Source organism: Neoarius graeffei, chromosome 25, assembly GCF_027579695.1.
Source record: "Neoarius graeffei isolate fNeoGra1 chromosome 25, fNeoGra1.pri, whole genome shotgun sequence".
In the NCBI taxonomy this organism is placed as follows: Eukaryota; Metazoa; Chordata; class Actinopteri; order Siluriformes; family Ariidae; genus Neoarius; species Neoarius graeffei.
The window spans coordinates 32,067,618-32,080,441 of NC_083593.1; the positions used below are offsets into that span (position 1 = coordinate 32,067,618).

At 40.9% G+C, this 12,824-nt stretch overlaps 1 protein-coding gene across 4 annotated transcripts in view; it reads left to right on the top strand.

Moving 5' to 3' along the window:
- arrb2a (arrestin, beta 2a) overlaps nt 1-12,824 on the top strand; it is a 28,338-nt gene that overhangs the window by 795 nt on the left and 14,719 nt on the right. For all 4 annotated transcript variants that reach the window (XM_060909294.1, XM_060909295.1, XM_060909296.1 and 1 more), the window contains exons 2-3: nt 8,228-8,258; nt 12,754-12,814. In XM_060909294.1, coding sequence (XP_060765277.1) covers nt 8,228-8,258; nt 12,754-12,814 — 92 coding nt within the window. The remainder of the gene's footprint in view (nt 1-8,227; nt 8,259-12,753; nt 12,815-12,824) is intronic.

Genomic DNA, 12,824 nt, shown 5'->3' on the forward strand with positions numbered 1-12,824 from the left:
AACCCTTGATGTTTTGGTCTGAAAAGTGTCTCTCTTATATAAATAATATGCTGCCTTCTTTACTGACATACAAACATGTATTTATTCTGTAACATTTAATTTTGTGCTGGAAAACTAATTAAGAAATCTAAGATGTGTGTTTGTACTGACTTGATAATATAGAAGTCTTAAGGGTTGTTTTACAATCAGGGGACAAAGTTTGTGTCGCAGGGGTCCAAAATTCAAATTGATTCAAACTGGTTCTTGTACCAGTTTTTAAGTGAAGGACAAGTTAAAGAACAGATTTCAGGTAATTTTTTGACGCGTGTATGGTAGTTTTGTGTAACCTGCTATAAGATGGGAGAAACAAATGAAGTGATTCTCGGAGGGGACTTTTTTTTTTTTAACAATTCGGAATCCACTACTTCCATAGTGCTTTTAAATCTAAGGCTGTAAGCTTTGTGTTAGTTGTCTCTAATATTTATGTCCCAATATCTTGACCACATTTTAGGATGAAAATAATCATTTTAGATATATTTTATATTGAAAAATTAGCTGTCTCGGAGAGGACATTTATTTGACACAATTACATACTAATTTGATCAAAATAGTCTGAAAACTTACTGGCATTCAACATTAAAACTTAACTATGTTTCCAATGATATGGAACCAAATATTTGTTTTATGGTATAAAGAATGATTTAAGTGCATCCCTTTTAGAGCTACCTGTGGTCAAAAAAGCACTTTTTCTAAATGACACAAGTAATTTTGCTAAATATGACACACATTGCCATACATTCACCAAAAATAACGTTATCACCAACATTTTTTTTGCATGGTAAATAGAGCTATCACAGGGCTACAATAAACAACCAAGTTTATTTAGTCAAGCCTTTTGATATTGAAGATGTGTTAAATGTGATTTTTAGCTTGCGTACCCTGATTGTAAAACAACCCTTAAAATAAAAATCTATAACAAAGTGTGTGTTAAAAGAAATAGGGTGCATAAGTGGTATGTAGAGTATTGTATATTAATCAAATATGCCATGCACTGAGAGGCTCCGGTTGAAATGATGGATTCTCTGAGGCGACTGGCATTGTACTATTTTGTGAGGGGTGCAGCCCTGAAGGAAAATAGTCCTATGCTAGTCACTTCAGAGAACCCATAATTACTGGTCCTCTCAGTGCATGGGATATCCATCATCAAAAAAATTCCAAACTAAAAGTGTTAACTACAAAGAATTAGGAATAAACCTGAAAAAGTTGTTAGAGGTCTAACTCTGCCTCCCTAGGCGTGATCACGTCGTGGCTCAGGTGGATAAGGCGCCATACCATGAATCCGGGGACCCGGGTTCGATTCCGACCCGAGGTCATTTCCCGATCCCTCCCCATCTCTCTCTCCCGCTCATTTCCTGTCTCTCCACTGTCCTATCCAATAAAGGTGAAAAAGCCCAAAAAATATCTTTAAAAAAAGAGTGATTTCTACATTGTTTATTTGGCAAGATTATGCTAAAACATCTCATCTCATTATCTCTAGCCACTTTATCCTGTTCTACAGGGTCGCAGGCAAGCTGGAGCCTATCCCAGCTGACTACGGGCGAAAGGCGGGGTACACCCTGGACAAGTCGCCAGGTCATCACAGGGCTGACACATAGACACAGACAACCATTCACACTCACACCTACGGTCAATTTAGAGTCACCAGTTAACCTAACCTGCATGTCTTTGGACTGTGGGGGAAACCGGAGGAAACCCACGCAGACACAGGGAGAACATGCAAACTCCGCACAGGAAGGCCCTGTGAGTTATGTTAGCATAACTCCATTTTTACATGCTAACTAACAGTGTCCAAGTTAACTAGGTACGTGTAAATATTAGCCGTGGACAAGGCTATAGCAACTTTGCTGGCAAATCCATAGAAAGTCATTTAACTAACTAGACTGCATAGCTACGTTTGCAATGTTATTGCGAGCTCTAAAAGCACAGACAGCTTCATTGCAAGCTTTCTCTTGGAATAAAACATTTACATGCCTCAGTATGCTCCCGCAGGTTGGACAGCGAATTTTTGTAGGCTGTGATGTGGTTCGTTTTTGGCAAACAAAGCAAACATTTTAAACAAAACATCTTTAATCCTTTCAGAAAACTGAAACATGGGTTCTAGGTATAGCCATGAGTGCATGCATTCCCCAGAAGAACCGCCTCCTTCCATTCTGCCATCAACTGATCGTGTTCAAATAACGCTGTTGAGAAATACAACCCCAATTCCAAAAAAGCTGGGACAAATTGTAAATAAAAACGGAATGCAATGATGTGGAAGTTTCAAAATTCCATATTTTATTCAGAATAGAACATAGATGACATATCAAATGTTTAAACTGAGAAAATGTATCATTTAAAGAGAAATTAGGTGATTTTTAAATTTCATGACAACACCACATCTCAAAGTTGGGACAAGGCCATGTTTCCCACTGTGAGACATCCCCTTTTCTCTTTACAACAGTCTGTAAACGTCTGGGGACTGAGGAGACAAGTTGCTCAAGTTTAGGGATAGGAATGTTAACCCATTCTTGTCTAATGTAGGATTCTAGTTGCTCAACTGTCTTAGGTCTTTTTTGTCGTATCTTCCGTTTTATGATGCGCCAGATGTTTTCTATGGGTGAAAGATCTGGACTGCAGGCTGGCCAGTTCAGTACCCGGATCCTTCTTCTACGCAGTCATGATGCTGTAATTGATGCAGTGTGTGGTTTGGCATTGTCATGTTGGAAAATGCAAGGTCTTCCCTGAAAGAGACGTTGTCTGGATGGGAGCATATGTTGCTCTAGAACCTGGATATACCTTTCAGCATTGATGGTGTCTTTCCAGATGTGTAAGCTGCCCATGCCACACGCACTAATGCAACCCTATACCATCAGAGATGCAGGCTTCTGAACTGAGCGCTGATAACAACTTGGGTCGTCCTTCTCCTCTTTAGTCCGAATGACACGGCGTCCCTGATTTCCATAAAGAACTTCAAATTTTGATTCGTCTGACCACAGAACAGTTTTCCACTTTGCCACAGTCCATTTTAAATGAGCCTTGGCCCAGAGAAGACGTCTGCGCTTCTGGATCATGTTTAGATACGGCTTCTTCTTTGAACTATAGAGTTTTAGCTGGCAACGGCGGATGGCACGGTGAATTGTGTTCACAGATAATGTTCTCTGGAAATATTCCTGAGCCCATTTTGTGATTTCCAATACAGAAGCATGCCTGTATGTGATGCAGTGCCGTCTAAGGGCCCGAAGATCACGGGCACCCAGTATGGTTTTCTCTCCTTGACCCTTACGCACAGAGATTCTTCCAGATTCTCTGAATCTTTTGATGATGATATTAGGGATCGACCGATATATATATATATTTTTTTTTCAGGGCCGATACCGATTATTATGGAATTGGGATGCCGATAACCCATATGTGCAACCGATAAATGTAAACATTATAATTCACATGAAATTAAACATAGCACACACTGACACAGACCTTCATATCCATGAAATGTATGTTTAATTGTAAAATTGAACATGAAATTTTGTGCAGGGAGATGCCAGCAGCATTTGTACAATAAAGTCAAACATTAGTTAGAATAAAATGAGAAAATAATAATAAAATAAATATTCACCAATAAAAAAATAAATCACGTGGGCGTCGTGGCTCAGGTGGTTAAGGCGCCATACCATGAATGCGGGCGACCCGGGTTCGATTCCGGCCCGAGGTCATTTCCCAATCCCTTCCCGTCTCTCTCTCTCCCGCTCATTTCCTGTCTCTACACTGTCCTATCCAATAAAGGTGCAAAAAGCCCAAAAAAATATCTTTTTAAAAAAATAAATAAATAAATAAATCACTCCCTACTATATTACAGCTCACCATTTTCAGTGGAAAATAAATGAAAATACACTCTGGGTTCTTTTACACTAAGAACTAAGTAAGACTTACCAACTTCAAGTAGTTTTTAAATAAATCAAGTGTAAGGAGCTGCCTGCAGCATGTTTTAAAAAGTAAACTCAAACATAAAGTAGGCTATCACTCCGTAACAACTTAACAAGTAACCATCTACGGCTCTGCTCCTTTAAGAGTATATCGCTTTCCGAATCAGAAGCGCTAGCGAGGAGAATCACTTGCGCAAGAATTATAAATACTAGTGGAGTACATTACAGCGCAGTGTGAAGTAGCATAAGAACATTTAATGGCCCTTTTCCACTACCCTTTTTCAGCTCACTTCAGCCCGACACGGCTCGCGTTTCGACTACCTCAGAACAGCACGACTCATGAGAGAGTGAAATTGTCTGCAATTAGACTATTAAAGGATTTTTTTTTTTTGCGCTAAACACAAATTTGATATTATTCACCAGCTTCCTGCCAAATTGTTCTCTTGTGATAAGAGCAATTCCAGCGTTATGGACGTGACACTTGAACTCAAAATGGCAACAAATGACCCAGTGCATGTTTTATTGTCTCCCAGTATTTAAACAGGTGTTGCATATTTTAAGGCTGTACCATACTGGAGAAGTGATAGAACAAGAACAATTCCCATAGTACATCTAGGGCATGCCAGAAAATGCCAATAAAACATGCGTTATGGACGTGACAGAAAAAGTATCACTTTTCTTGGGTGACTGTACATTTTTATCAAACTCTGTGAAATTGTAAACCTAATGTCGAAATGGAGATATCCATTTGATAGAGGGGTCCAAGGTGAATATTAAAAAATCTTTGTTTAAAATATTTTTGTATTTCATGCAGAGTTTCGGAAGGAAAAGTCAGCATTATGGATGCGACGAAATTCCGTTATGGATGTGACGCGTCTGAAATAGACATGGCATATGTTTAGAAAATCAGCAATTTAACCACCATAACCCTTTGAAAAACTCTCTAAATATCAGCTAAAACTATCAAAGTTCTTAAATAATATTTAGGATGGCTATTGTTTTGCTGTTTTGTGGATTTTAGCATACATTTCTGTGGCTTGTGGCAATAATATAGAATTGTACATGATCAAAGTTGATTTTAGCTTGGGTTTTACATTATAAGAAAGAAAGACTGACATATTAAGGCGAAGGGAACAATTCTTGTGACAAATTGGTTCAACTTATTCACATCTGTAAAATACAGGCCTAGGTGATATCTCTGGGAGTGGTTTTGATGTATTACATGTTGCTTTATTTTTGCATGGTGAGGTTGACATTTACATGGAATTGCCCATAAAGAGGAAGCTAGTGAACGGTAGATAACAGTCAGCCAATTTATCTTCACTGTAGAGTTTGTACTTAGTTTCCAGATGAGAAGTAGTTGTTGAGTTATGGCCCTTTTCCACTACCCTTTTTCAGCTCACTTCAGCCCGACACGGCTCGCGTTTCGACTACCTCAGAGCGGCACGACTCGGCTCGCTTCAGCCCTGCTCAGCCCCCAAAACTCGCACGGTTTTGGAGTGGGGCTGAAGCGAGCCAAACCGAGCCGAGTGGGGATAGGGGCGTGAGGAGACACTCCCCTGTGCACTGATTGGTGAGGAGGAGTGTCCTCACATGCCCACACACGCCCCGCGAGCACGCTGGGATCTGTAAACACCGTAAACCCAGAAGAAGAATTACGAATTACGAGAATTTCTGAAGCCTTATGCGCCTCGCCTCATCTATACGCTCTTGCCAGTATCTGTTGGCATTGTCGGTGACAACAAGCCACAGCACCAAGACCAGCAACACTAACGACTCCATGTCCTCCATGTTTATTGTTTACTATCCGGGTCGTGAGACTACCGCTTAAAAGCTCACTGATGTCACTGTTTGCGCCGCTTAACATCACGTGACGTCCACCCACTTTCGCTAACTCCACCCAATGTGTCCACCCACTTCCAGCCAGCACGGTTCAGCGCGGTTGTAGTCGAAATGCAACTCCAACAGCCCCACTCAGCTCGACTCAGCACGACACGGCTCAGCCCAACTCAGCCGCGTTGGTAGTGGAAAAGCGGCATAAGTCAAGAGTTTAATTGATGTATTTCGTTCATTACTGTTTATCCAAGCAAGTGTGCATCCATGACACAATTAATTACTGAGCCCACAACAAGCTTCCTGACAAACTCCCTACAGTATTACATAGCCTGCTAGCACCATATCACACCTGGCGTGTTTAAATGTTCAAATAGTGCTTTATAAAGTTACCTAACATATACAAGTGCAATGCGCTTTTTGGGCACGAGTCACGTCGTGAAGTTTACTCATCACCATAACAAATAGCCAGTAGGCTTGCGCTAGCCTACAGAACACAAACACTACGTTTTATTTCGTCTTCCCTTGACCACCTCTCTGTATGGATGTCATTCTACTGTTCGAGTAGAACTACTGACACATTCACAACGTTTCCAGACGGGGATTTAAAAATGACTGCAGCCTACGTTATGCTGGGAACTGCTTACTATGGACAACATTACATGTAGTTTCAGCGAGACTAGTTGGTTGTAGGCTAATTCAAGTGCTTCCTTCCGTAAGCCAAGTTTGCCTGGCTACACAGATGCAAATGGACAATTTTAACGAGTAGTAGATGAAGAATGTAAACATATAATGATGTTGTGCTTTTGCAACTTGTGTGTTTGTGACTTATTGCGGCAAAAGCAGCGTGTCCTTACCTTGAAGTGGGATCTGCTTCTGCCCGAGTGCCCGTATGGGCGCCTTGAAATGGTTCACAGCGGTTAGCTACGCGTGTTGATTGGCTGTATCCCGAGTGCCCGTACGGCCGCCTTGAAACAGTTCACAACAAATCAGATGTTGTGGTGGGCGGGACCGTGTTCTTGAACTCAGAGCGGCGAGTGCAGGAAAGGACGTGCAGTGACAGTCGCGTTAGGAACGAAATGGCTGCAAAAAGGCATGTTATCGGCATATCGGTGGAAATTATGGCCGATACCGATAACCCTAAAAATGCAGAATATCGGCCCGATATATCGGCCAGGCCGATTATCGGTCGACCCCTAGATGATATGCACTGTAGATGATGATATGTTCAAACTCTTTGCAATTTTACACTGTCGAACTCCTTTCTGATATTGCTCCACTATTTGTTGGCGCAGAATTAGGGGGATTGGTGATCCTCTTCCCATCTTTACTTCTGAGAGCCGCTGCCACTCCAAGATGCTCTTTTTATACCCAGTCATGTTAATGACCTATTGCCAACTGACCTAATGAGTTGCAATTTGGTCCTCCAGCTGTTCCTTTTTTGTACCTTTAACTTTTCCAGCCTCTTATTGCCCCTGTCCCAACTTTTTTTGAGATGTGTTGCTGTCATGAAATTTCAAATGAGCCAATATTTGGCATGAAATTTCAAAATGTCTCACTTTCGACATTTAATATGTTGTCTATGTTCTACTGTGAATACAATATCAGTTTTTGAGATTTTGTAAATTATTGCATTCCATTTTTATTTACAATTTGTACTTTTGTCCCAACTTTTTTGGAATCGTGGTTGTAATTGAACTTGATTTTATACAGTCTCTATGGACGTAACGTGACCCTAGTGATTACTGATAGACTGTCTCAGTGTCACCTGCGAAAAATACAATCATGTTTAAAGAAAAGAAAAAACATCCACTTTCAAAGCCGCTTCATAGTAACGAGGACCTTGACAGAAATGTAGTGGAGTGAAAAGTACGATATTCGTCTTTCAGATGTAGTGAAGTTAGTCATAAGTTTCCCAAAAAAATACTCAAAGTACAGATACTCAAAAAGTATACTTAAGTACAGTACTCAAGTATATGTACTTCGTTACTGTCCACCTCTGCTCCTTACCAACTGAATGTATTTACAAAACATAGGGTGGATTTTGAGGCTATTTCAAGAAGCAAAATGCTATTTCAAAATGACAGTTTATCACGATGCTATTTGAAATCCCTGGGGGGCAGAACGCTGCTGTTTACTTGTGTCATGGTTAATTATTTGTTGAAGTCAACATTCATAATAAGTGTCCTATTCCTTCGATTGCTTGCATTCTGAGACCAGCGAGAGCGGGGGGGATACGTAAGAGAGCAGTAGCTCACAGTCAATCTTGTTTATAACTCTATTGTGAGGACATAGGCGTACAAGACTCTGCACCAGTCCCTTGCATATAATTCACTGGTGCATCATTTACTCGTGAACAATGAATGGCATGGATGTCTCCATGTCCCTCGGTTTAGTATTAAATCTTTTAAATTCATCATTTATCTACAACGGCTTTTCTTTCCTTTCTTAAGGGTATTCAAGAAATCCAGTCCGAATTGTAAGGTAAGTGTAACTCGTACTTTCTGCATTCACTGGCTTATTATATGGTGTGCATTGAATAGGGGTGGATGAAAAAGCAGAAATATCGTATGTGCATACTTGACGTTTTCACGATGCGCAATGTTGCAGTATTTTATTTTGCTGAGGTTTTTCTAGCAAACGTTAACCAAAGAGGTATTTTAAATCAGCTTTTATGTAGATTTGTTGCACGCTGTTTGGAAGAAAAAAAAAATCAGCAACCACCCCGAAGTGGATTATTTTCGATCATAGCACTTCCCAAAATGTTTTATTTGATTTCAGTTTTACTATTTCAAATACACTAATTTTTAACCATATATAGTTGTGGAACGCCTGCGAGACAAGGTAGTTCCTGTTTCACTTGAATTATAGCAGCTATATACAGTCATTCCCTTATCAGCCTCTCTGTCTGTCTCTGAACTTAATAAAACAAAGCAAAAAAACCCACACACAGCTTGTGATTTTGCAAAGAACCTGGAAAACTTACTGACCGTTACAAGTGGCTGACACTGGTGACTCCTTCCATACGTTATAAATAAACACACATCTGCTGACTGAAAGCTACACCATCTCAACAACACTGCTTTTCTTTTTGATCCATTTATTATTAGTCTTAGGCCCTGTCCACACGGCAACAGATTCAGGTGAATCTGATAAAATTGTTTATCGTTTCGGCCTGGCGTCCACACGGCACCGGCGTTTTGGGTGCCCCAAAACGAAATCTTTTGAGAACGGGTTCCAGAGTGAAAAAATCTTGCAACGGCGCCGTTGTGAAGTCGTCTGGATGAGTAGAACGGGTTTGTTTATGATGATGTCACAACCACATGACTGTCAGTGCTTCACGCCGGGTAGAAGTGTAACGAACTCGATGCAAGTTGTCAACAAATCCTATAACTTGGTTCATGAAATGCGCTTACAAAATATTTTCACTGTGAATATTTATTGTGTAATGGTGCAAAGTGAGAGAGAGAGAATAGCCCTTAGGGCAGAGTCTTTAGTCCAAACACTGCAGAAGCAGTACCAAACTGCGCACCGCCCGTGCGCTTTCCAAAAACAATCCCGCCAGCAAACATAGGAAAAAAAAAAGGAGCGATCTCTCTCACCTCTTCAGATGTTGGTTTAAGTCCGACAATACATTCCTCAAAAAGGGCGTAGAAGAACAAAGTAATCCATCAACGTGTAGCATTCAATTTATTCCGGACCATTAAAGAATTCTGGAGGATATCAGAATGTCGACGTACCGGCTTCCATCTACCCCCATTCATTCCTCTTTCCGCGTCTTTCATTTTACGCTACTGATTAATAACCAAAACTTTATGTGGCTAATGCTACAGAAGAAGGGGTTTATGCGCATGCGTCTACTTCTTCTATTGTTGTGGTGTCTCCGATGGGACCGTCTTACAGCGCACGTAGTGGTGTGGCATGTGTATTGCATCGTTTTCAGCAAGCGTTGCATTGCCATATTAACCTGAAATTTTACTGATCCGTTGCCCATGTGGACGCGATATTTAAAAAAAAAAAATCTCGTTGTCGTGTGGATGTAGCCTTAGATTATGTGGCGCGTCCAGCATTCAAGTCCCTGTGAGTGAAGTGTTACTATAGAAACGATAGCTTGTTAGAACGAGTGCTGTTATTATAGACAATGAATTAACACCTTCTGACCAATCAGATTCAAGAGTTCAGGAGTACAGTGGGGGGGGAAAAAAACTTCATCTTATGAGATTCTGAAGATGGAGGTTTAGCGTCCAGTCAGCTCGTCTCTTTAGCTGTGATGATTCATGATGATGCTTGCAGAAGATTTTCAGTTTTAACAGGATTCATAGGCTCACATCTCTCAAGAAAGTTGTCTTACACTTAAAGTACCAGTCAAAAGTTTGGATGCATTCAAACGCATTAAGAAAAGGCAAGAAATTGCACTAATTAACTTTTGACAAGGCGCACCTGTTAATTGAAAAGCATTCCAGGTGACTGCCTCATGAAGCCGGTTAAGATAATGTCAATAGTGTGCAAAGCGTCATCAAGCCCTTTGTCCGAAATCATTTGCTCATTCCTTACTCCCTATTGAGGTATTTCACTCACGTGACCAAGTCATGTGATGCTGCCATTTTGGACGGCACGGCTCGAATCAGTTTGAATGCGAGGAAGGCGACAAACGAAAAACATAAAAGAAAAAGGAGCGAGATGCAGAAAACACCTTCACTATCCAGCGACGTAGGGCATTTACAGGGCGAGCAGAGGGAGAGGTATTTGCAAAAATTGAGGTTAGCAGGCTTAGAGAACGACGTTTACCTGCTTCCACCAGGATTGTTCACTGACGTACGGAAGTACACCAAGCCCTCGTCTTTACCTGACTTCGGCCCACATGATCTGTATACCTATGTCGTTAAAAACCCATCACCATACACAGGTATTGATCTGAAAGCGTATAAGAGTTTGGATGCCTACAAATATTTTGTGTCAGGCTGGGTAACATGCCTACATCAGCGGGTCGTCCCTGGAGCCGGTGGTCGCCATCTTATTACAGCTAATGTTTGTTCACGTTTTCATTTACTTTCGGTCCTCAGGATAAACAAAATGTTATTAAATGTCATTGAAATAACTTCTTAGTCTGTTGAGACATGGCCCGTTTTATAAATTTGCTGTTACCAGGCAATGACTAAGAACTGTATTATTAGGGTCGGTGTAGTTGTAGCAGTGTATTAGCAACTAGCTGTTAGCACTAGCTAATGTCAACAACATCATAGCTGGTATGTTACCGTAGCAATGTTTACGTTTAGTCATTTGGATGACTGTTAAAACCTTTCAGTCTCAAGTTTTTCCTTTACTGGATTTACTAGTTTACTGAGCTAGGGCGCTCGGGCAAGCTGGGAGCTAGTGCGCTCGGGCAAGCTGGGAGCTAGCACGTGCTAGCCTGCCGGCCGGCCGGCACAAGCTGGGAGCTGGCGCGCGCGCTAGCCTGCCGGCCGGCCGGCTAGCACGCGCTAGCTCCCAGCTTGCCCGAGCGCGCTAGTTCAGTAAACTAGTAAATCCAGTAAAGGAAAAACTTGAGACTGAAAGGTTTTAACAGTCATCCAAATGACTAAACGTAAACATTGCTACAGTAACATACCAGCTACTGTTGTTGACATTAGCTAGCTTGACGTTCAAAATGGCTGACACCGGGGCGTCACGTGACCCTGTGACGTCAGGTGAAATACCTCAATATAGGGAGTTACTGTATAGAGGACTATACAGTGAGCTTATTGGTAAAATGAACAACTGCTTTCGGACACTTCTCCATCGCGCTGGTATTTACATCATTACTGTCGCACAATTAAAACGTGCCAGATCAGTCGGCTGGTGGGTTTTCAAAATAATAAATACGTGCATGTATTTTTGTGATAAATGCATATTATACTGAGCGTATTTCCCACATTAATCAATACAAAGTACCTGCATCTTTCAGTTTTTTTTAAATCAAGGCTGAATACCACCTTCTTTGCCACTGCCTTTTATTAAATCAAATTTGAGACTTTTAGTTTGATTTCTTTCAGCGTGACCGCAATGCATGATGGGATATATTGCTTTGGTTAGTGACCATCATTGTACACTCCTTTTCGTGATGCATTGTGGGATACTTTGAGTGCACTATATAGGGTGTAAATAATCCTCACTAAGGTTTCGGACAGCACTACAAAATGGCGTCCTCACTATATAGTGCCCTATGTAGGGAGTGATTTCAGACACAGGGAAGGTATATAGTGTCTAAAGAATCTAAAATATCAAACAGTTAATACTTTTTTTGTTTACCATATAATTCCATATGTGTTCCATATGTTATTTCACAGTTTTGATGTCTTCAGTATTGTTCTACAATGTAGAAAATAATCAACATACAGGAAAACCTATGAATGAGTAGGGGTGTCCAAACTTTTGACTGGTATGGTACATGATCTGTATCTCCTGTGATTGTTTATTGCCTGTGCCCTTTCTCTCCAAGTCCTCTGATGATCGGTCCATAAATGACTCATCCTAGACAGCGCCATCCTTTTGGCGTCAGCTCAGATGGCCAGGAGCGCCTTCATTTTGGACTCCCTCTCTCTTCCGGATGCAGTTCTTTCTGTTGACTCCTAGTTCATTTCTCCTTCTCGTCAGTTCACGGAGCTTCATTGTATTAGCCTTTGCTCACACAAATTGAGCTATGCTTTGTCTCACTTGGATGCTGTGTTGATATTCTTGAGAATGTGAATGCCATGTCAGTATTCCTGGGAATTCCAGTTGTGGCTTGCGTTCACACTTAACCCCTGCCCACTTAATTGCATTTATGATTCCCATATAAAAGTGCATGTTAAAAAACCAAAAACATCAAGTTATAAAAGCACTAATATCAAAAATAGCGTATTATGATTAATATCCACAAAGCTTTGTTTTTGTGCTCACATTTATCTGTTGTGGTTGTTTTATATTTATTTATTGTAATTTTCTCTTCCATCTGTTTCAGATTACAGTATACTTGGGGAAACGGGATTTTGTGGATCATTTAGATCAGGTGGATCCTGTAGGTGAGTTGAC